Here is a 22,041-nt window from a genome sequence, read left to right on the forward strand (position 1 = left end):
TTTAGTCCTTGTTTAAACAGAAAAAAAGACTCTTCAGGATTTTGTTCCTCTTGTCTTAGTACAACAAGAAGCTGTTTGATTTCCGTTGAGTTTTTTTTTCTCGGGGGTCTGTCTCGGTACAACCAGAATGATGACAGCAAGTACATTGCCTGATGGGAATGGCATCCTCCAGGCAGATCATGCTACGGGTCACACTGCAACAAGAGTTTAGGAATAATTTAAGGATTGTTGTGTTCGAGTCCAGCTGAGCATCCTGGGTTGTGCTGGACAAATCCTGCTTCTGGTTTGCTGTTTGTTTATATTAAAAAGAGATTAGATTAGATAAACTTTACTGATCCCACGGACGGGGAAATTCACTTATTACAGCAGCAAAACAGAGAAAGTGAAAAAAAGAAAGAATAAATAGATAAACTTAAGAATTAAATATAACACAATAAACATAAAAACAATAACAGTATAAGGTGATGTTATAAATGACTGTGTAAACAGTGTAAACAGACTACAACATGACAGCAGTCATGACTACAGATTGTTGTAGAGTCTCACAGCAGTTGGGATGAAGGACCTGCGGAGCCTCTTTTTCTTACACTGTGGGTGTAACAGTCTGCTGCTGAAGGAGCTGCTCAGGGACCCCCAGTGTAATGTAGGGGGTGAGAGGTGTTGCTCATGATGGATGTCAGTTTGGCTAACATCCTTCTCTCCCCCACTTCCTCTACGGAGTCCAGAGGACAATCCAGGACAGAGCTCGCTCTCCTGATCAGTTTATTGATCCTGCTCCTGTTCCTGTCTGTGCTGCTCCCTCTCCAGCAGACCACAGCATAGAATATGGCTGAGGCCACCACAGAGTCATAAAAAGTCCTGAGGAGAGTCCCACACACTCCGAAGGACCTCAGTCTCCTCAGCAGGTGGAGGCGACTCTGTCCCTTCTTGTAGAGGGCGTGGGTGTTTGTAGACCAGTTTTTGTAGACCAGTTTGTTGTTCAGGTGAACACCCAGGAATTTATAGTTCTACACCACCTCTATGTCCGATCCCTGGATGTTCACCTGTGTGAGAGAGGATGCTTTCCTCTGGAAGTCCACAATCATCTCCTTTGTCTTGCTGGTATTTAGCTGGAGCTGGTTACGCTCACTCCAGCTGACAAAGTCCCTGATGACTGTCCTGTACTCCAGATCGTCCCCCTCAGAAACACAGCCAACAACGACTGTGTCATCGGAGAACTTCTGGATGTGGCAGTGTGTGTTATTGTAAGTGAAGTCCGAAGTGTAGAGAGTGAAGAGGAAGGTAGAGAGCACCGTACCCTGAGGGGCACCTGTGCTGCAGAGCACCACGTCAGACTCACAGTGCTGCAGCCTCACATACTGTGGTCTGTTGGTGAGATAGTCCTTAATCCATGCAGTCAGGTGTTGGTCTACTCCCATACTTTCCATCTTCACTCTTAGCAGTGAAGGCTGGATAGTATTAAAAGCGCTGGAGAAGTCGAAAAACATGAGTCTCACAGCACTTCCGCTGACCTCCAGGTGTTGCAGTGATCTGTGCAGCAAGTAAATCACTGCGTCGTCCACTCCAATCCCAGGCCGGTAGGCAAACTGCAGGGGGTCCAGCTGAGTGTCCACCAGGGGTCTTAGCTGTTTCAGAATGATCCTCTCCATGGTCTTCATCAGGTGAGAAGTCAAGGCAACAGGCCTGAAGTGGTTGGGCTCCTTTGGGCACCGTATCTTCGGTACCGGGACCACACAGGAGGTCTTCCACAGGGCCGGGACTTTCTCTAGGCTCAGGCTCAGATTGAACACGTGCCTGACCACACCACAGAGCTGTTCAGCACAGTCCTTGAGTAGTCTGGGGCTGATGCCGTCTGGTCCTGGGGCCTTCCTTGCCTTGATCTTTTTGAGTTGACTTCTCACCTGATCGTTTGTTATGGAGAGGGGGGTGGAGGATAACTGAAGTGGTGATGTGGGGGTGATGAGTGGTGAGAGTGTTAGAGGAGAGATAGAGGGGGGTGGTGAACTAGTTGGAAGGGGGGCAGTGAGCTGGTGGGCGTCAGATGTTGAGGGTGGCAGGTCGAGGAGAGGGGGCAGGAGGGCAGCTGACCAGAGGAGGTGTGAAGAGGTGGTAGTGGGGGTGAGAGAGGGAGGTGAGGCAGAATCAAATCTGTTGAAGAACAGATTTAATTCATCTGCCCAGTCCTTGTCCCCACTGATTTGGTCTCTCCCCACTCCTTTTCCGTGGCCTGCGATGTTCTGCAGTCCTCTCCAGACATCCCTGGTGTTGTTCTGCTCCAGCCTCTTCTCCAGTTTCCTCCTGTAGGAATCCTTCCCCTTCCTGATTTTATATCGGAGCTCCCTCTGAACTCTGCGCAGCTCCTCCTTGTCCCCCGAGTTAAAGACCCTTTTCTTCTCATTTAGTAGGGCCTTAATCTCAGAGGTTACCCAGGGTTTGTTATTGGGAAAAAAACGCACCGACTTGGATGGCACAGTGTTTTCCATACAGAAATTAATGTAATCCGTGATGCAGTGGGTCATACTGTCAATGTCACTGCCATGGGGGCTGCAGAGTGCATCCCAATCTGTTGACTGGAAGCAGTCTCTGAGCCTAGCACTGCACTCCTCAGACCACTGTCTTACAGGCCTCTTCACAGGGGGTTGTTTATTCACCACCGGGGTGTAGTCTGTGACGAGGTGTATAAGACTGTGATCTGAGCGACCCAGCGGGGGGAGGGGGGATGAGGTGTATGCATCCTTAATGTTTGCATAAAGAAGGTCCAAAGTTTTATTGCCTCTAGTGTGGCATTTCACATACCGGGTGAAGGTGGGAAGAGCAGAGGACAGGGAAGAATGGTTGAAGTCACTGGAGATTAGGAGGAGGGACTGGGGGTGCTGGTTTAGGAGTTTGGAGACGATGGTGTGGATCAGATCTGTAGCTGCAGCAGCGACCGCTGAGGGGGGGGATGTACACTGTCACCGCAATAACATGTGAAAACTCCCTCGGGAGGTAGTATGGCCGCATGCTAACAGCTAACAGTTCCACGTCTCTGGTGCAGAGTTGCTCCTTGACAGTTAAATGTCCAGGGTGGCACCATCTGTTGTTCACAAACACAGCGATCCCCCCTCCCTTCTTCTTACCGCTCTCCACTGCGTTCCTGTCCGCACGAACCAGCTGGAATCCGTCCAGGGTGACGTGAGAGTCCGGAGAAAGTTCACTCAACCACGTCTCAGTTAAACACATGAGGCTGCACTCACGGTACTCCCTCTGCAGCCGGGTCAGCGCCGTTAGCTCTTCCATCTTGTTGGGGAGAGATCTTACATTCCCCATGATGACAGACGGTAAACAAGGCTTGTACCTTTTCCGTTCCCTGCGCTTAACTCCCGATCTACAGCCTCGTTTCCTCCTCCGTAACTACTTGGGGATCTCCGGCCTCTCCGCGCCGACAGAGGGTGTGTGTCACAGGGCTAACAGCTGATCCCGGGAGTAAACAATGGAGCCATGGTTGAGTGTGTATCCCACAGCTACACCAAAAAGTTCCGATAAAAGCAAGGCGCAAGCTACGAAAGTAAAGAAGTTAGCCTCCATAGCTTCACCCTCACATAAAGTGCCAATGTGACGTAAAATAAGAAATAAAAATAGAATAAAAACACTAAAAAAAGGTCGGAAAGTTGTAGCCGCTGTAACAAGTCGCCACGCAGTGCTAAACTTTTTCATCATAGCTATTGAAATGTTTTCTGTTATGGACAAATTTCTACTTTTGCATGACTGAATGTGTTGTGTGAGCTTAATTTTCATTTATATAAAAAATTGTGGTATACAGAAAATGGTACAGCAAATCTGTATATAGTAAATATTTATACAGAAATGTGTTGTGCACATTGTAAAAAAAAGAATGAAACTGCATATCGCATATCGTGTGCCGAACAATTCCAACACAATGATATCCATGAAAGGATTTACCTTCTTTGTTTTTAACAAAAAATTATGTTAACACTAAAAATAAAATCAAAGCAAGTTAAAATTTGCCATAAAACCAGGGTAATGAAGTTCCTCCTGCAACCTTTGGCGGGGTGTAAAAGTTTGTTTTTATCTCCACATTGTGTGAACTGGTAGTTACAGCAGGTCATCTCAATAGTGATAACTGATATATGGAAAGTGTCATGAATGGCGGATGTCAGAGGAGGTGAGGACCCAATTATAATATAATATATATAATATAATATAATGTTAGTCTACATAAATATATTTCTTTTTCTTCAAATACTTTCCCAACATTTTTTATGGTCAGAAAATAACAGTCCCTGCATCCCAAAACATTTCACTAAGATGTTGGTAAAACACTTGTTAGTAAATATTTCCAATTTCCCAGGTGAAAATCATTTTTAAATGTGCATTTTACTGGAGAAAAAATAAATATTTTCACATAACGTGACTGGCAATAAATCCCCAGTTCACCAGTTATCTGGAGTCCAGATGTCTCCTCTATGTGAGGAGGAGTTTATGCAAAACTTCAACCTTTATTTAACTGACTGAACAGACAGAGATCAGTGGACACATGCAGCAGTTTAACAAGATGGACAGTAGAACTGTGTTACTGCTTCTAACCGTCTGCTGGGCAGGTAAAGAGTTTCACTAAAGTTAGCAGCTTTAAGCAAGTAACTACATTATTATTTAGTCTTAATAGTTTTGTTTTAACTCAAGTTTCTTGAGGTTTTGTTGTTATGGTGTCAAGCCCGGCTCGTAAGAGACTTGACAAACAAGAAGCGGAATAACGAGGGATGCCAATTAAAGTATAATTTATTAAGAAAAGGTGACCAAAGTAAATAAACGAAGCGTAACAGTGTAGCCTATGTGTATAATCTGTAGCATCAGTAGTGTATGGGAGTGTTGGTTGTGGGGAGGTGTTGTGTGGGAAAACTAAAGTGAATAAACTAATGAGTGCACAAACAAAGGAAAAGGAGTGCTGCAGGGGAGCAGGCTGGCGCGAGCAGAGAGCGACCCGCAGGTGGAGAAGGCCTGGTATTTAAGCCCAAACGGGCCACGCCCCCGCCAGGTACCGCGGGAGAACCGGAGCAGCATACTGGCCACCTGAGAAACGGAGGACAGAGGCGGAGAGAAGGAGGAGGAGGCAGAACCAGAGACAGAGCTGGAAGCAACAAGTAAAGTCCCCAGAGATGGACAAAATACAGCCTCTTTGGGGTTGTCACAATGGTGCATGCAGTGTTTTTTTCTTTTTCTTGTCATGACAGAATCTGAACCGGTGGTTAAAATCCCTGGAAATTCATAACAGACTGACCTGTACAGGCTCTGGATTTGATTTCAGCAGCTACTGGATGCATTGGGTCAGACAGGCTCCTAGAAAAGGACTGGAGTGGGTTGCATATATCAGATATGACAGTGCTTACATCTACTACTCTCAGTCAGTTCGAGGCCGGTTCACCACCTCCAGAGACAACAGCAAACAGCAGGTGTATCTGCAAATAAACAGTCTGTTGAGTCTGTTTTAGCTCTAAACACAATTTACATTATTTTATAATATTCCAAATCATTAAATTTCATAACATGGGATTTTATAAACATTGGAATAGTGTGATCATAGTAACCAGCCTCATGAATAATATGTATAGCTCATTTTTGTAGTATGACTATTGAATTTATAGTTGTTTTAAATGTTGACCCCCACAATTCCACACAATAAGATATATAAGGATGTATAAGTGAACAATATATTACATACAAGGTCTTATAGTTTAATATATCCCTAGATTTATACAGGATTGCTATTGACTTTGAAATATTTCCTTTAATGTGATCAATATGTTGTTTCTATGTTAATTTATGATCAATCCCAACACCTAAATTTTTTATCTCAAAAACTCTTTCAATTTCAACATCGCAGATTTTTAATTTAATATGCTCATCAATTCCTTTTTGATTTCCAAAAACCATGAATTTAGTTTTTTAAATATTGAGAGACAATTTATTAACATCAAACCAAGTTTTGAGTATTTCTAGCTCCCTTTCAATAGCCTACAAAAGTTCCTTTAAATTTTTCCCAGAGCAAAATAGATTTGTATCATCAGCGAACATAACACATTTTTAACCTTTCAGTAACATTGCAGACAACATTAATATATAATAAGAAAAGTTTTGGACCAATCACAGATCCCTGGGGTACCCCACAGGTAACCTTCCTAAATCCTGACACAGTCTCATTAATTTGCACACATTGCTGTCTATTTTCCAAGTAACTTTCCAGCCAAGAGTAAGCTATACCTCTTATTCCATACTTCTCCAATTTTCTCAATAATTGGATGTGATCTATAGTATTAAAAGCCTTCTGTAGGTCAATAAAATCACCAATAGAACACTCATAATTTTCAACTGCCTTTGTTACTTCTTCTACCATCTCCATTACTGTATGTGTAGTAGTTTTATTTTCCCTAAATCCATACTGGTGTTCACTCAATAATTCATATTTACCAATAAAGAGATCCAATTGTTTCACAAATAATTTCTCTGATATTTTTGAAAATTCAGAAAGAAGGGACACGGGTCTATAATTATCAATGTAGTGCTTATCTCCATTTTTAAATATTGATATTACTTTTGCTAATTTCATATTATTAGGAAAAACACCTCTTTGAAAAAACAAATTACATATATAGGTCAAAGGTTTTACAATGAAATCAATTACTTCTTTAATAACTACCTTGATAATGGAATTTATATCGGTTGATGTTTTGTTTTGGAGCTTTCTTACAATTTCAATTATATCAGTTTCATGTACAGGAACATAGAACTGATATTACCTTTGATCATATTATCAAACAAATCTTTTTTATCATCAGGCACATCAATTTTGTTCTCCAAAGTAGTTCCAACACCCACAAAATAGTCATTGAAATCATCTACAATACTTTTTATATTGTCCACTGTAGCATCAGAGCTGTTTAAAAAATAACTTGGAAATTCTGACTTATAAGATCTATTCCGAACAATATGATTAATTACTTTCCACGTCCTTTGTATGTTGTTTTTACTCTCCTCTACTCTACTCTTTTATTGTAGTATTGCTTCTTCTGTAATCTTATAATGGAAATAAATTTATACTTATACGGCTTATACTTTCCTTCACTTTCACTGGTTCTAAATATTGTAAATATTTCTTATAGAGTAAATTTTTCTTTTTGCACGCCCTTAGCAAACTTTTTGTCATCCATGGCTTTCCTTTGTATGTATCCTTCATCCAACACTTTCTAAAAGGACAATGTTTGTTATATAGCTCTTAGAATGTAAACAAAAATGCATCATAGGCCTGATTTGGATCATCAACATACACCTTGTCCCATTTGTAATTTATAATGTCCCTCTTTAAGGCCTCAATTCTTTCTGGTGTCCTTATTCTTATTAATTTACATAAAGGCTTACTCGCACCAATTGAACATATAAACTTTAAATTATGTGAAATCACAAAAACAGGAAGATGATCACTATTATCACTTAAAAGCAATCCACATTTTAATTGGTCATGAACATTAGTAAAAACGTTATCAATAAGTTTGGCTCTTTCCTTAGTTATCCTACTAGGTTTGTCTATAAGGGGCCAGAGACCAAAACTAATTAAGTTAGTAAGTAAGTAAGTAAGTAAGTAAGTAAGTGAATATTTATTTATATAGCACCTTTCAAGTTAAAAATCACAAAGTGCTTAACAATAAGACAAAACACTAAATAACAGTAATACAGAGAAAATAAAAACAAATAAAACTAAGTAAAAGCAAGTTTAAAAAGACTTGCTAAAACTTAACATTACATTACAAAAGTCTGTTGTTAGTTTATGTTCACTATATTTTAAAAATCTATATTAAAGTCACCACAAACAAAAAGTGCTTTCTTATGACATACTTTCCCAAAAATATCAACAATGGTATTCATAAATTAATCAATGCAAGAACAAGGCATTCTATATATACAACTCAAAATTATACTCTTAAATTTAGTTGAATGAATTCAATTGTCAAACTTTCCATAATGTCATTAACCATTGTACTGTCAATTACCTTACACTGAAAATCTTTTATTTATCCGGTTTACATTAAAAATGTCATACCCTTCTAACACAAAATCAGCACCCTTTTCATTTGTTAACCAAGTTTCACTCATGGCAATGACCTGAAATGCATGTTGTAATGATTTTAAATAGTCTTTAATTTGTACATAATTCGTATAAAGGCTTCTACTATTTGAATGTATGATTGAAAAACCCTCCAAATGAAGACTATTAAACAGATTCTCAGAACAATATTCAGAATTTGATCGTAATCATAGTAATAATTTACCTCATGATCAATATTTTTTCCAAAACTAAATGATTTATATTCAATTTCATTTAGAAAACTTAGATTTAGCTCCTCCTTACATCCTTTCCTGTTACATTTATTCTCAACTAAGGAATTTTCATTCTCAGAGAGATCACTACTCTCATTTTCTTCAATAAGTAAAAAAAATCTTCATCTGTCATGTTATAAAGAAAAAAAAAATGGTTTAGAAATAGAATTTACAAAATTTCCATTACAACCCCCTCTATAAGCATTGTCACTTATATTGATCCAAATCTCTCAAATTCCATACAATAATCACCTTGGCTTTCTCTGGTGGTCCATTTAACTATACACTTTCCCATTTCTTGTTCATGCTGCTTGTATTTGGTTGGTCACCATGGCGCCATGCTCTCATTTGAAGGTAATTGTTTAGCTGTTCTTACTACTGAGAAGATGTGTGGATATCATGGCTTGTAGAGTGCATCTTGCAGCTATGCTCTGTGTCAATGTCCAGCATTGGCTAGTAAACTGATGACCTTCAAGTTGTCTGGAGGTCTTCCATTCTTTCTGTGTTTTGCCTTAAATAGATGATCTTGGTTGCTTCCTTGTTTATCAACCTTTCTGGCTCCACATTGTTTGTAATGCTACCTTCATTTAACCTCTTACGTCCTGGCATACACATTTGTGGACATCACATTTTTGGTCTTCTGCACTATATACTGAATATGATGCAATTGAAACCTGTTGTACACATTTGTGGGCGCTTATACTGCCATCTGCTGGCGAAAGAAGAGAAATACACTCTATGGATAAATTTCAAGATGGCGACAAACACCTTTGAAAACTCAGGGAGCCACACCCGACCAAAACGACAGAAAGGTAAAAATTCAGATAAGATTTGATTGTTTATTCTGGTTTAGTTAAACATATTAGTGTTTTTTGTTTAATATGGCAAGAAATTTTGATAAAAGTTTATAACAGGAAAGATACAGTATGTCGCTAAAGTTGCGGTCCACATATGTGGACGGTAGGACTTAGCTTTGCTGAAAATGTAAAAATGCTAGCTCAAGGTTAGCATAAAAAGTGTGCCAAAAATGTAGTTTGGCTAGATTGTATTAGAAAATAGTAGTTTACAATAGTTAACAACATTAAAAAAGAGAGAATACATGAGTACATGGACAATTGCACAGATTTTTATTTCATTTTCTCCATATTATTTTCAGAGTATTATACTCTGTCACAAGCTCTTGAACTTGTGCTGGAGGGAAGGGATCTGGACAACTCAGACCTAGAGGAGTTGTCAGACACCGACGACCCAGTGATGGATGCTGATTACCATCCTCCACAAAACGAGACGAGCAGCAGTGAGGAGAGCAGTGGGGGTGAAGACCCCATTCCCCAACCCACTGAGGCCAGCCGGGGGAGGAAACGTTTCCGTGGTGAAGTGGCTGGTAAGCCTATTGATATAATGCTTAGTTAATTCTAAATGAACATCAGTAGTAGTACTAGAATTATTTATGCCAAAGAACAAGACCCAAAATTATGTTTACTTGTTCTAAGGGGCTTAACAACATCTGTCCACAGGTTATCGCTCAGACCGTAGCATTGCTACTTCACGCACACCAAGACATGGAACTCAGCAGGTCGAGGTTGGTGGCTCAACTGCTGACCCTGAAGAGGACTACAGAATGAGCGTCCGCACCACAAAGTGGACAGTTAGGATGCTTATGCACTTCACAGATGTTGCCTTAGCCAACAGCTGGCTGCTCTACCGTCAAGACTGCAAAGCACGTGGCACACCAAGAAGTGGCATTATGCAGTTTCTTGAGTTCCGAATGGATGTGGCTAAGACATTCTTGGCCCAGCACAGCAATGCACAGGATGACCACTCAGAACTTGAGGACAACACACACCTTTCAGAGCCAGAGAAAAGGCGTCCTTTGATGGCAGTGCCCCACATCTCTGTCCGCAAAAGGTCAAATGGACATCTTCCAGAGGTGGTTGACCTGAAGAATGCAGCACGCTGCAGAGCAACAGGCTGTTCTGGGAGAACCAGAGTCCGGTGCGCAACATGCAAGGTGTACCTGTGCTTGCAAGCTGCACGTAACTGTTACACTGTTTTTCACACTGTGTGATCAGCTGTTCAAATGCTAGTTTTGGCATGTTACCAAACGCAGAAAGCAGAAGGACAAGTTTTGCAAGATTGTTACTGTTTTTTAAACAATTTTAGGTTTTCAAAGGTATGTTCATAAATGGAAACAGTTACAAACAACTGTGACAATGACATGTTTTAAAAAAGTGTTCAGGCTGAAAATAAATAGATTTGCTCTTTGTAACAAAATCATGATTTTTTTGTGTTTTGAGGAAACTCAGACCGTGTGTCCACATATGTGTACATCATTTTTTAAAAAAATGGCTTCATATTCAAAGATAATCTTTGGTCATTATATTTATTGATTCCTCTTAACCACAAATAGCTAGAAGAAACCTAAAATGCAAATGAAATCATACCCCGGGTCTCAGGAGGTCAAGTCTCTATTTTCAGTCAAATCAGTCCATCACTCATTGTTTGACCTGCTTCTCTTAGGGCTCTAATTATATTCTCTGCCTGTAATACTTTGTACATGTTTATTATTAATGGCTTGCTTTTTCCAGAATAATGCTCTTTTAATATTCCCAGGGTGTTTCAGCCACCATCTGAAAGGACCTTCCATCGGCAGCTTGTCTTATGAATGACAAGCTTTTCACATCTATCAGTCTTATTAGCTCAGCATAGCAGTAAGTATTCTTTCAGTTATTTTCAGCAATTTGTTTAGCATCAGTATCAGTGGACGTGCGTAAAATAGTGTCTTTTAGCTTCTGAGTGTGCAAGTAATGAAGAAATATCATCTCCCAAAGGTCAAACTCATCATCTGATCCATCAAAGACAAGCTGTGGTGCCAGAACTACAGTGTTTTTGCTCATTATTTTGCTAAGGTGCCAACTTTTCACGTGACCTTCAAGTTGTACATCTTCAGTTGATCTCACCTGTTACTTTAGTCCCTTATGTGTAATATCTGGCTTATAAACTCTCCAAACTATAAATGCTCACTTACACCAGAGCTAATATATATCGATCCAAATATTGATAAAGTGCATATAGTCTTTTATCAGTATCGTTCCATATGAATGTGATGAGTGATAGTTTTCTTTCAGAGGACTTTGGTGGCAAAAAGCTGAAGAATGTGAATAAGAGCCAACCAATAGTAGGTTTTGATTTTTATTTTGCTAATTTACAATTTTACAATTTTGTCTAATAAAAGGGAATAACAGTTATTTTATTATTTTGTCACATTGTTGATGCTGATATTTTATATTGTTTACAAACAATAAAGAGTTTGGGTGTCTTGCTCAAGGACACTTTGCAAAGGAGTCACGGGAAACCTGAAATCAACCAACTTTCTGGTTGGTGGACGACTGCTTGAGATGCTGCAGTAAAAGGTGAGTTCATTTTCAAGAAAAAGAAGAAGGAGGGATTTAATAAGTATACTTTCTCCCATTCCTTTTATAACAGAAAAAGTTGTGATGGCTTGATGTGGAATGCTCACGTATATATGTCTTTCTTTCTTTCTTTTTTGTTAATTTTTAATGTGTTTGTTTACTTTGCATATAACCATATAATAATATAACATTAACTAATTACATGATAGATAGATAGAAGATAGAAGTACTTTATTCATCCCAAGCTGGGAAATTTAGGTGTTGCAGCAATACAGTCATTTAGCAGTTGTGCTTCTTAAGGTAGCAAAAAATGAAAAACAGTATAAAAATTTCAATATTTACAAGACTTATACAAGGAGATATTTAGCTATACACAGTAAGAGTGTATTATACTAAATATACTAAATATACTAAATATATAAATAAATAAATAAATACTAAATATACTAAATATTTATGTAATTAAAACAAACCACATTCTGTATATTTCCTGTCTCCATGTTATCTCATATACACTGCTTCCTCTTAAAACACAAACACCAACTCTCTCTGATGATCTTCTGCAGCATCTTTCTGTATTTCTGTCCTGCTGGCTGGTCTGATACTTTGTGTGGAGGATCAGAGGTCACATCAAAATGATGAGGAACACACTCATGCTTAAACTTCTTGTCTCTGCAGTGTGAGCTCCACCACTTCTTTTGGCTAATAGTTATTCACAAATCAACTTTTCAACTCTAAAATAATGTTTGTTTTTCTTCTGCATTCCCTCCTCTATGTTATTTGATCAAATAGAACAGGTCAGAGAATAAAGTCCATTTCTTCTAGTGTAAAAAAGCCTGGACAGTTTGAGTTTGTTCTGTAGAGGATCTGGCGTCATTTAGCTGCAGCATTATATAATGGATCAGACAACCTGCATGGAGATCACATAAATGAAGAGAGAATTCCAGGAGAAACATCTCAGCCTGTTTGAGAGAACTGTATCAAAGAATCCCTCAGTGGTTAATGTAGCACAGAGTTCATACAAAAACTACGAAAAAAGAAAAAAATAATCATGGAAACCTGAAAGTGGTGGTAGAAACCCACAGAGACACATGAAATCAAACGACTGACGTCAACATCAGAGCCAAGCTACTAGTGAGGCTAAAAGAAAAGAGAAGAAGAGACAGTCATGTTGATCTAAACATTAGAGCAGGGGTGTCCAACGTCGGTCCTCAAGCACCGCTGTCCTGCAGGTGTTTGATGTTTCCTGCTGCAGCAAACCTGAATCACATTAATGGCTCAACCTTTTTCATCAGAACTTGACAAAAAGCTGTTGAGGAAAGCCATTTAATTTAAATTGTGTGTGTGTGTGTTGGATCAGGGAAACACCTAAAATATGCAGGACTGCAGCCCGAGGACCAGAAGTGGATCAGAGAAATAGATCATGGATCTGAAATAAGACAGACTGATTATTTGGACTCTTTTACCTCAGCTGACACATTCAACAGCAGACAGGTTTTTGTACGAGTCTCTTTCATTGTGACTACGGCGGCTACTTCGATCACTTTGGTTCTGGGACTAAAGTTTATGTAACAGGTAAAAACAAACATTTATTTTTCTTCAGTTTTATTGTATAAAAGTTAAATGTGTTTAAAGTCAGTTTTTGCTGCTTCAGGCTTCATGTGTTAAGTTTTATGATCATTAGTAGAGAATTCTTCATGCAGCCATTGTTACAGAAGAAAAGCTCAATCATTTCTGAAATCATGTTTAAATCTCACTGAAGAACTAAACTTATTCTGTATTTCTGCAAATATTTGTCATGATACCAATATTTAGTTTTCTACCATCTCCCATAATTCTGTGACATCTTCCTAAAAACATTTGATATTGAAAATTGAAATGAAACATGTCTGTAGATGTAAGAAAAGCTAAAGAGTTACATGTTTTACTTGTGAACTAGAAAAAATATTTTGGAAGAGAAGGGGAAGGCTTCAAAAATCATGTTAAAAAATAAATAAATCATGGAAGCCTGAAAGTTTCACTGCAACCCCACAGAGACACATATATGTACACGTAAACATACACATAGAACGTAGTGGACTGACCAACAGACTGACATTAACATCAGAGCTAAGCTGCTAGTGTGGCTAAAAACAGAGAAAAAGAAACTTCTCTAATATTCTTGTTGATATGAACATTGGAGAAACACATCAAGAAGCTGAAAAATACTTTATTATTTAGACTCATTCACCTCAGCTCAAACACTCAACAGCAGTCAGGTTTTTGCACGAGTCTCTTCGTTGTGTATTACTATAGCTTTATCTACGGCTTCTACTTCGACCACTTTGGTTCTGGGACTAAAGTTTATGTAACAGGTAAAAACAAACATTTATTTTTCTTCAGTTTTATTGTATAAAAGTTAAATGTGTTTAAAGTCAGTTTTTTTCTGCTTCAGGCTTCACGTGTTAAGTTTTATGATCATTAGTAGAGAATTCATCAAAAAGTCATCGAAAAGCTCAATCATTTCTGAAATCATGTTTAAATCTCACTGAAGAACAAAACTTATTATTTATTTCTGCAAATATTAGTCATGATACCAATATTTAGTTTTCAACTATCTTCAGTAATTCTGTGGCTGACAAAAAGATATTTGATTTAGAAAAAAATGAAGTTGAAGTATTAGAGACAAACAAGTAACAATTGTTGATTTAATGAATATATCAGTTGTGTTATGAAAATATTTTTTTAGTTTTCATTCTTTACACTTAATAAGAAGGTTAAATGAAATTAAACTGAAAACTATTATAGTTAATATCTTATAGGAATTAAAAAAAAAAGTTAAATATGCTATGTTTTATCATTATTTTAATGTATTTGGGCCAAATCTGGTGGTAAAATGGCTGAGTTTCAGCAGTCAAACCTGCATGAAGCTGACGGCGTAAATTAAAGCCAAAAAAGGACCAAAACTAAATTGCAAGTTTGGGAAAAACATTTTTTTATTTTTATTTATTTATTTATTATTATTTATATATTTATTTTTATTTTTTGTAACCTGGGAGGGTTCAAAGATAATATTAAATAAATAAATCATGGAAACCTGAAAGTGCCATTGCAAACACACCGAGAAACGCATATATACACATAAACATACAGAAAGCCAGAATAAATTCAGTAATTTTCATGTTGATTTGAAAATGAAAGAAACACATCATGGAGCTAAAAAATGCTTTATTATTTACACTCATTCACCTGACAGACAGGTTTTTGTACAAGTCTCATTGTGGCTAAAACCTCTTTGGTTCTGGGACTTTAGTTTATTTAACAGGTAAGAACAAACATTTATTTTACTCCAGTTATTTTATAGTAGGACTTAAATGTGTTTAAAGTCACTGTCTGCTACTTCAGGCTTCACATGTAAATTTTTTCATCATTAATAGATAATTCATGAAGCCGTTGTTACAGAAGAAAAAAATAATGATAAATAAATTATTTAATACTGAAAACATACACAAGCTGTCTGTAAATGTGTTATAAAACATGTTTTAGTGAAAGTAAATTTTTGAAATAAGTCATATTTTCAATTAAGACATGTGGACTAAAACACTTTAAAAATATTTAGAAAGTATTTAAGAAAGATGTTAAAAGGGACATCAAATGTACAAGTGTATATTGTAAAATACCTTTTAGTAAATTCATTTTTATAACTTCAATTAAAATGTTGATGTCCAACATAAAACAATTTAATTGAATCATTTCTGTGTGTGATAATGAAATAAACCCTTAAAAGGAGATATGTTAATAATTAGATAAACAAACAACAAATATAACATAAAATAATGTTGTTTGTGTCAATATGAATTCCTATTTTTGCTTTTAATGCTTAATGAGAGCATGAAATTTTATTAAAGTGAAGATTTTTTTTTTATTTCCTGTATATATGTAGTAGTTATCAGACAAAGTGATGATAAACTTGAAATCGACTATGTTTATTTTAATAAATGAAAAGTTTTTCTTCATGGATGGACTTACTGTATGTTGCTATATTGTGGTATTTATTTTATATAGGGAATGAAAAAATATATATAAATAGTGTTATTTTTATTTACATTTTATTCATTAAAAAACAAAATCAATAGAAAAAATCAAAATGATCAGAGACCATGAATTTTCCAGGATCAGACTGGATGCAGGGCAGCGATGGAAGTTGCTGCTGACCATGTGAATATGCATGTGTGTGTGTGTGTGTGTGTGTGTGTGTGTGTGTGTGTGTGCTGCTTGTTGCTGCTGTCAAACTTCAGATGAGCAGATTGTGAAGCCCGTGGTGAGCGTGTACCCAGCAGCATCCAGAGTCCAGGGGAAGAGCGTCCTTCTGTGTCTGGCCTCAGACATGTTTCCTCCTCTGTTCCGGTTCTCCTGGAAAAGACACAATGAAGACGGGTCTATAGAGGAGCTCCGTCCTGCTGATGGAGACCTGCTGCAGATCACAGAGTCGGGACGCTCCGCTGCCATCTTGTTGGTCCATCAGCAAGAGAACAGCAGATATAAATACAGCTGCTACGTCAACCACTATGGAGAAATAGTGGAGGCCCAAACACAACATGGTAATGAAGGCTTGATGACCGGGATCATCAGAGATTTAACTTTATGTAAACATCAGGAGCAGAAGACGAACATTTCTCACTTACACCTCCCAATCTTAAATTTCTTTTCTGTTTCAAAGCTTCACATACTGCTTCTCTGTTCTTGCAGAGTACATACAGGCCTTTAAACCCACTGTAAACTACCTGCTCCCCACCAAACATCACACAGGCCATAATATGTCAGAGATCAAGATAAAAATACATCAATCAACTTCAGCTCATAATAAGCTGTGTCTTTATATTGGAACCTTATTTTGTATTCTTATCAATAAATTAGTGATTCAAGAATGATAATGTGTTTGTGTGTGTGTGTGTGTGTGTGTGTGTGTGTGTGTGGGTGTGTGTGTGTGTGTGTGTGTGTCAGTGTCAGTGTCAGTGTCAGTGTCCTTCCAGTCTGAGTTCAGGGTGAAGCTGCTCTGCTTGCTGTACACAGTGCTGACAGTGAAGAGTCTGGTGTACTGTTGTGGACTGCTGATGATGGTCAGAAACAAGGAACCATCCACCAACTTCACACATGCTGACTGACTGTTTCCTGATCGCCTTTTCTCTCCATCACATATAAAACATTTATCTTATTGATCCCTTTGATCAGGATTTACAAATATTTGTTACGAAATGTTGTAGTTAACTAGAAATAAGAATTATTGTCAGAATTTAGAAACATATTTTCTCGTTTATTTTTGCTGTAATGCAGTTTTTTTCTTGATAGTTGAGTTCATGTCTGTTTTCTGTCTGTTACATGTTTAATAATTTTCAGTATTTCTGTAAGTTTTCTGATTTTTCTTTTTTTATTTTACATGTTTTACGTTTTTCTCTTATTCTGAACAAAACAGAATAAAAAATGTTAATTCAAAAATATTTTGTCACATTATAAATCCTTCCCCTCGTGTCACAGAATATTTTACTCATTAAAGTTGGTGAATAATAAAATGAAATTTAAGAAGAATAAAAATAAACTATTAATGTTAAAAAACTCTCAAGTTACACCAAATCCAGAGAAATAATTCACAAAGGAAAGAAAGAACAAAGACCAACATTAAAACATAAAAATAGAGATCAGAAAACATCCATAAGTCTGTTCAGGAGGGTTAATAAACTTTTAAAGTAGTGCTGACTCAGCTGTTCTGATGCTGACGGAGAGTTTGTTCCACATTCTTGGAGTTTAAAGAATAAAATCAGGATTCTCTTTGTTAAAAGTCTGAACTGTGGAAGTTTTAACCCTGATGCATTTAAAGTTATTCACACCACAAAATGCTTTCAAATAAATTATATTTAACTTTGTTTTGATTATATTCCAGTGGTGTCACATACATGTTATTTAGTTTTTATTTTTATTTATATGTGTCATGTAAAATAAACAGTAAATTAATAAATAAACATGGACCTATCTATCCAGGTGAATTAATATACGTAGCAGCATCTTGATGGTGAGTTGACTGTTGCAGAACAAATATTTTTATTTTGGAGTTTAGTGGCAAAAACACACAAAAAGTTCAAGAATCCATCAGTAATCACTTATAAAAATGAAGGAAAGAGGAGAAATGTTTCCAAGATTTGTCATTTCTGTAAATGTCCTGCATGTAATGAAACAGTCTAATGTCAGAGTTCAGTGCAGGCCAGGATCAGTCCTACTTATGTGACTCCACAGAACATGAGAGCAGCTGAAGAACTGAAGCTGTCAATGTTGCAGATTTTGTCTAATGAGTACGATGGAAACCAGTGGAAAACAGGACCAGTTTGAAGTGAACTAAAAATTCAGCTCTGATTGAGATGAACAGAATCCTCTGACAAATAAAGAGACCTGAGCTGAACCAACATGGACGTCTTGTCCTGCTTGTTCTCTGAGAAAAATGAAACATGACTTGTTTGTGTCGGTGGTTTATGTGTTTGTCTCAGTGTGGTTTGTGTCGCTCTGATGAACCAACAGAAGTTTAGTCGCTGCAGTGTTTCTTATAAAAGCTGAAAACTCTCAGCAGCTTTAATGTTTTTTAGACAAGTACAAAAAATAAAGTGTTTGTTACAGAGGAGAAGCTTCTGAGAACATGAGGTTTAAATTATTTATAATTAATGAATTAGCAGCAAATGTTCAACAGGAGGTTTCTCATCTCTCTTTTTCTTCCATCAAAGTTCATTTCTCAGCTCTGAGGTCAGGATTTGAGCTGTTTCTCTCACAGACGAACGACACAGATGCTTCCTGAATGATTTTTTAGCACATTGATGGTTGTAACAGTCATTGTGTTATTAAAGTGAAAGCCACAGCTAACCGTGTGGAGGCTGCAGAGAAACCAACACAGCTACAGGAAAGGAAGTTTGATTGGCTCTCAGCAGTTGTTTCTTTTCTAATAACCACTGAGAACAGATTCATATCTGCTGCTGAACACACTCATCATCTCCCTCCATCTCTGCTCTTTGTCTTTTCTCTGCTTTGTGGAAACTTTACCAGGAAGACCTCCACCCACACAGAGTTCAACTAAGGACATGATACCTTCCTGCTTTTATTCTGTCTATATTTATAGTTTGGATTCTGTATATTCTGCCTTTGCAATGCTTTCTTTTCATTTTATAAAAAAATCCACCTGCCTTGTTACCTGATCGTCCTGCATTTTGGTTTTATTATTCGTATCGTCTCTGTGGTTCAGAAACAGGCCGGATAGTAAAATCTAACTGAATCAACATTGAAGCTTCATCAGCCATGAATATTTAGCTTACGTTTATGTCTCACACTGAAACCAAATTAAATAATTTGATGATCAATATTAAATAAACGCTCATTTTTCGACCACATCTCACATTTTTTCACTACTTTTTCATTCGTCATCTAAACAGTAACTGAGCTCTATTTTAGTTTAACATTAAACTCTTCATCACTGATCACTCCTTATTCCTCATGCTCTGCATGCTGACACAGTCACTGAGTTCTCCAGTGGGTTTTATATTAAGAGATAATTCTTCTTTTTTTTCCTGTGAGTTAGTATCTGGTCGCTGTTGTGCTACTTTCATGATATGTCTTTTTGATTTGGTTATTATTTAGAACTCTTAATGACTAGCAGCAGTTTTTTTTTGTAAATTTGTAGGAAATTTTCTGGTGTGTACATGTACAGGTGTAAGAGTTTGTTGTCTGGTGATGGTGTGGATTGAAGGGTTGTTTCCTTCTCTCCTTTCTTCTTTCCCTTTTGCTTCTTTTTGCTATTTTCCATCTTTTTCTGTCCCCTCCATAGATTCTGTGATTCAAAGTAAATAAATAAATAAATGAATCAGATTATTAAGAAGAGTCTTACCTATAGGCCTCCTCTTGGCAGAACAAATTTGTTCAGCATGATGAAGCAACCAGATTATTATTTTGCTTGCTGACAGGACAGGTTTGAAAAAAAAAACAAAAAAACAAAAAACATTAAAACAATGTTAGTGAAGCAATATTAATTTATTAATTATATTTATTGATTATAAATATCAGTTCAATCATCTAAAATTAATTCAATGTTTTCTTTACTTCAAAATTGAAAAAAATGTTTTACTCTTTTATCCGTATTTTTAATTCCTTTTCTTACTCCCCCTCCTGCCCGTGATCTAAATACATACAAACCTACACACACACACACACACACACACACACACACACACACACACACACACACACACACACACATGCACACACACATTAATAAATTAATCAGTTAATCAGGTCATTTATTAACTTGTCCTGTGTGAGGCTCAGGCTGCAATTTCAATGCTTCTTACTATTTTAGAACAAAGAGGAAATAAGAAGACAAATTTAATCTCAGGTTAAACATGTTATGTAGGAGATGACAGCTGCTACTTAGAGGCTGGGTTGCTGTGTAGATGCTGCCTGGTCCACCCTCAATAAATAAATTAATAAATCAATAAATACATTAATAAATACTATGTTGACATGTGCTTTAAATGCTACTTACTGGTTAAAAAGTTAATTAGTTGTAAGTTCAGCAGTTTTTACAAATATTCTGTATTAATATGTCTGGATGATTATAGTATGAATATAAGTGCTCTGTGATTTCTGTTATTAAGAACTGTAACGAGTGGGTTGAACTTTTTCAGAATCGCAGCAAAGTGCATTTCCTATGATAACAAGTTAACCAGCGACCAACAAAAACACCTGCTGCTGCTGCTGCTGCTACGTGGTTTCATATTCATGATCTGAATCAGAAAAAGAAGAAACAAATAAAATCTGGGTGGAAGAGTGAGGAAAGACTTAAAAAAACAAACAAAAAAAAAAAAAAAACATATTTCCACAAACACATTCAGGTTGGTGGTGAATTTAGTAACACTGATGTTTATCTGTTGTTTAGCAGCTGTGATAGAAATACACAACTATAAATACACACAGCTCCTCAACTCAGACTGAACTCTTCACTGTGTTTCACTTCATTTAATCATGGAGGTGAATTTCTACTGACTTTTATTTTCATTTATTCTCTTCCCAGCTTGTCATGTTCAGGAATCAGAAGTAGTTAGCATGAGTAGTAGTAGCATGAGGAGGTAACGGTGTGTAAAATGGTCTCTGTGTCATTAAAGATAAAATAGGTTGTAATTTAGAAACATTTCTTTAACGCTAAAACCATGACTGTGCAAGTTTTGTGATGTCTTTCTATTACTGTAGTTTATCTATTTTCATGTTATTGTAGCACTGAAACATGGTCAAAACAGTTTCCTTTTTCAGCCTGCAGAGGGAGGTCTCTGCAGTCTTTTTTCTTTATAAACACCACTAATAGTCCCACCATCTGAGAGAGAACAACTCATAAAGCCTCATTAAAATGATAAAAATTATTTCAGTTTCCTAACTAATAAGAGTTCATCATGATTTGGATGAAGTGTTAACTTAGTATAACTGTATTAAATTCAAGTGTTCAGTATTTAAAAAAAAAAAAAGTTAATTCGTTCATACGATCATAAAGAAAACAAAACATTTATTTTATTATTAGTTCATTTTTTTTTAAAAAGGTCATGGTCTTTGTTTCTTTACTGGACTTACAGGTGTTTAGAGTGATCTCAAACTTGAACAGCCTCCGTCTGAGATGAGAAGACCTGGAGAGACTGAATAATTCATGTGTTACATCTGGTTACACTACGACTAGTTACAGCATGAACTGGATCAGACAGAAACCTGGAGAAGCTCTGCAGTGGATCGAGTTGCTGAACACATTTAGCTGTTCCTACCTATACCAGCTCATTTCAGAGTTGTTTAATTTTTACTCAGATTGTTCCCAGCTGTACTCAGTACCTGGAAAACAAAAGACTAAAAGCAAAGGATTCTGCTGTTTACTTCTGTGCTAGAAGAGTGTGTAGCAGCTGTACAAAAAAACAAAAAAAAAAAAAACAACACAAGATAACACATCTGAACAGTCTTTGAAAAATACATGAACGCATGTATGACTTTTGTTTTAGTGATGCTCACATCTGATGAGCATCACTAATAAATAACTGTATTGTTTACTGTTTATTATGCACAGTGCAGCCGTGCAGCTACAGTCTTCATTTCTGAAAATGGTAATTACTTTAATTTACATTTTTTTTATTTTTATTTTTGCAGGTGTCAATGGACAAACTCTGACACAATCTGAAGCAGTGGTTAAAAGACCAGGAGAGTCCCACAAGCTGACATG

At 37.0% G+C, this 22,041-nt stretch overlaps 3 protein-coding genes and 1 long non-coding RNA gene across 6 annotated transcripts in view; all 4 read left to right on the top strand.

Moving 5' to 3' along the window:
• LOC121656141 (immunoglobulin gamma-1 heavy chain-like) overlaps window positions 1–17,196 on the top strand; it is an 83,656-nt gene extending 66,460 nt beyond the window's left edge. Inside the window, exons 3-5 of one of the 3 annotated variants that reach the window (XM_042011209.1) lie at window positions 14,079–14,137; window positions 16,061–16,363; window positions 16,767–17,196. In XM_042011209.1, the coding sequence (XP_041867143.1) occupies window positions 14,079–14,137; window positions 16,061–16,363; window positions 16,767–16,927 (523 nt within the window). In that variant the 3' untranslated portion in view covers window positions 16,928–17,196. Of the gene's footprint in view, window positions 1–12,760; window positions 13,359–14,078; window positions 14,138–16,060 lie in introns of those variants that run through there. The other 2 variants (XM_042011200.1, XR_006013368.1) reach the window with 2 other exon arrangements.
• The window catches only part of LOC121656110 (immunoglobulin gamma-1 heavy chain-like), a 343,586-nt gene that overhangs the window by 70,897 nt on the left and 250,648 nt on the right, over window positions 1–22,041 (top strand). The window lies entirely within an intron of this gene.
• Window positions 1–22,041, top strand: part of LOC121656377 (immunoglobulin mu heavy chain-like) — a 101,078-nt gene that overhangs the window by 1,923 nt on the left and 77,114 nt on the right. The window lies entirely within an intron of this gene.
• Window positions 9,134–9,975, top strand: LOC121656396. Its single transcript, XR_006013391.1, has 3 exons — window positions 9,134–9,182; window positions 9,527–9,754; window positions 9,888–9,975. It is a non-coding gene; the product is annotated as an uncharacterized LOC121656396 (long non-coding RNA).

Source organism: Melanotaenia boesemani, chromosome 2 (assembly GCF_017639745.1).
Source record: "Melanotaenia boesemani isolate fMelBoe1 chromosome 2, fMelBoe1.pri, whole genome shotgun sequence".
Taxonomy (NCBI): Eukaryota; Metazoa; Chordata; class Actinopteri; order Atheriniformes; family Melanotaeniidae; genus Melanotaenia; species Melanotaenia boesemani.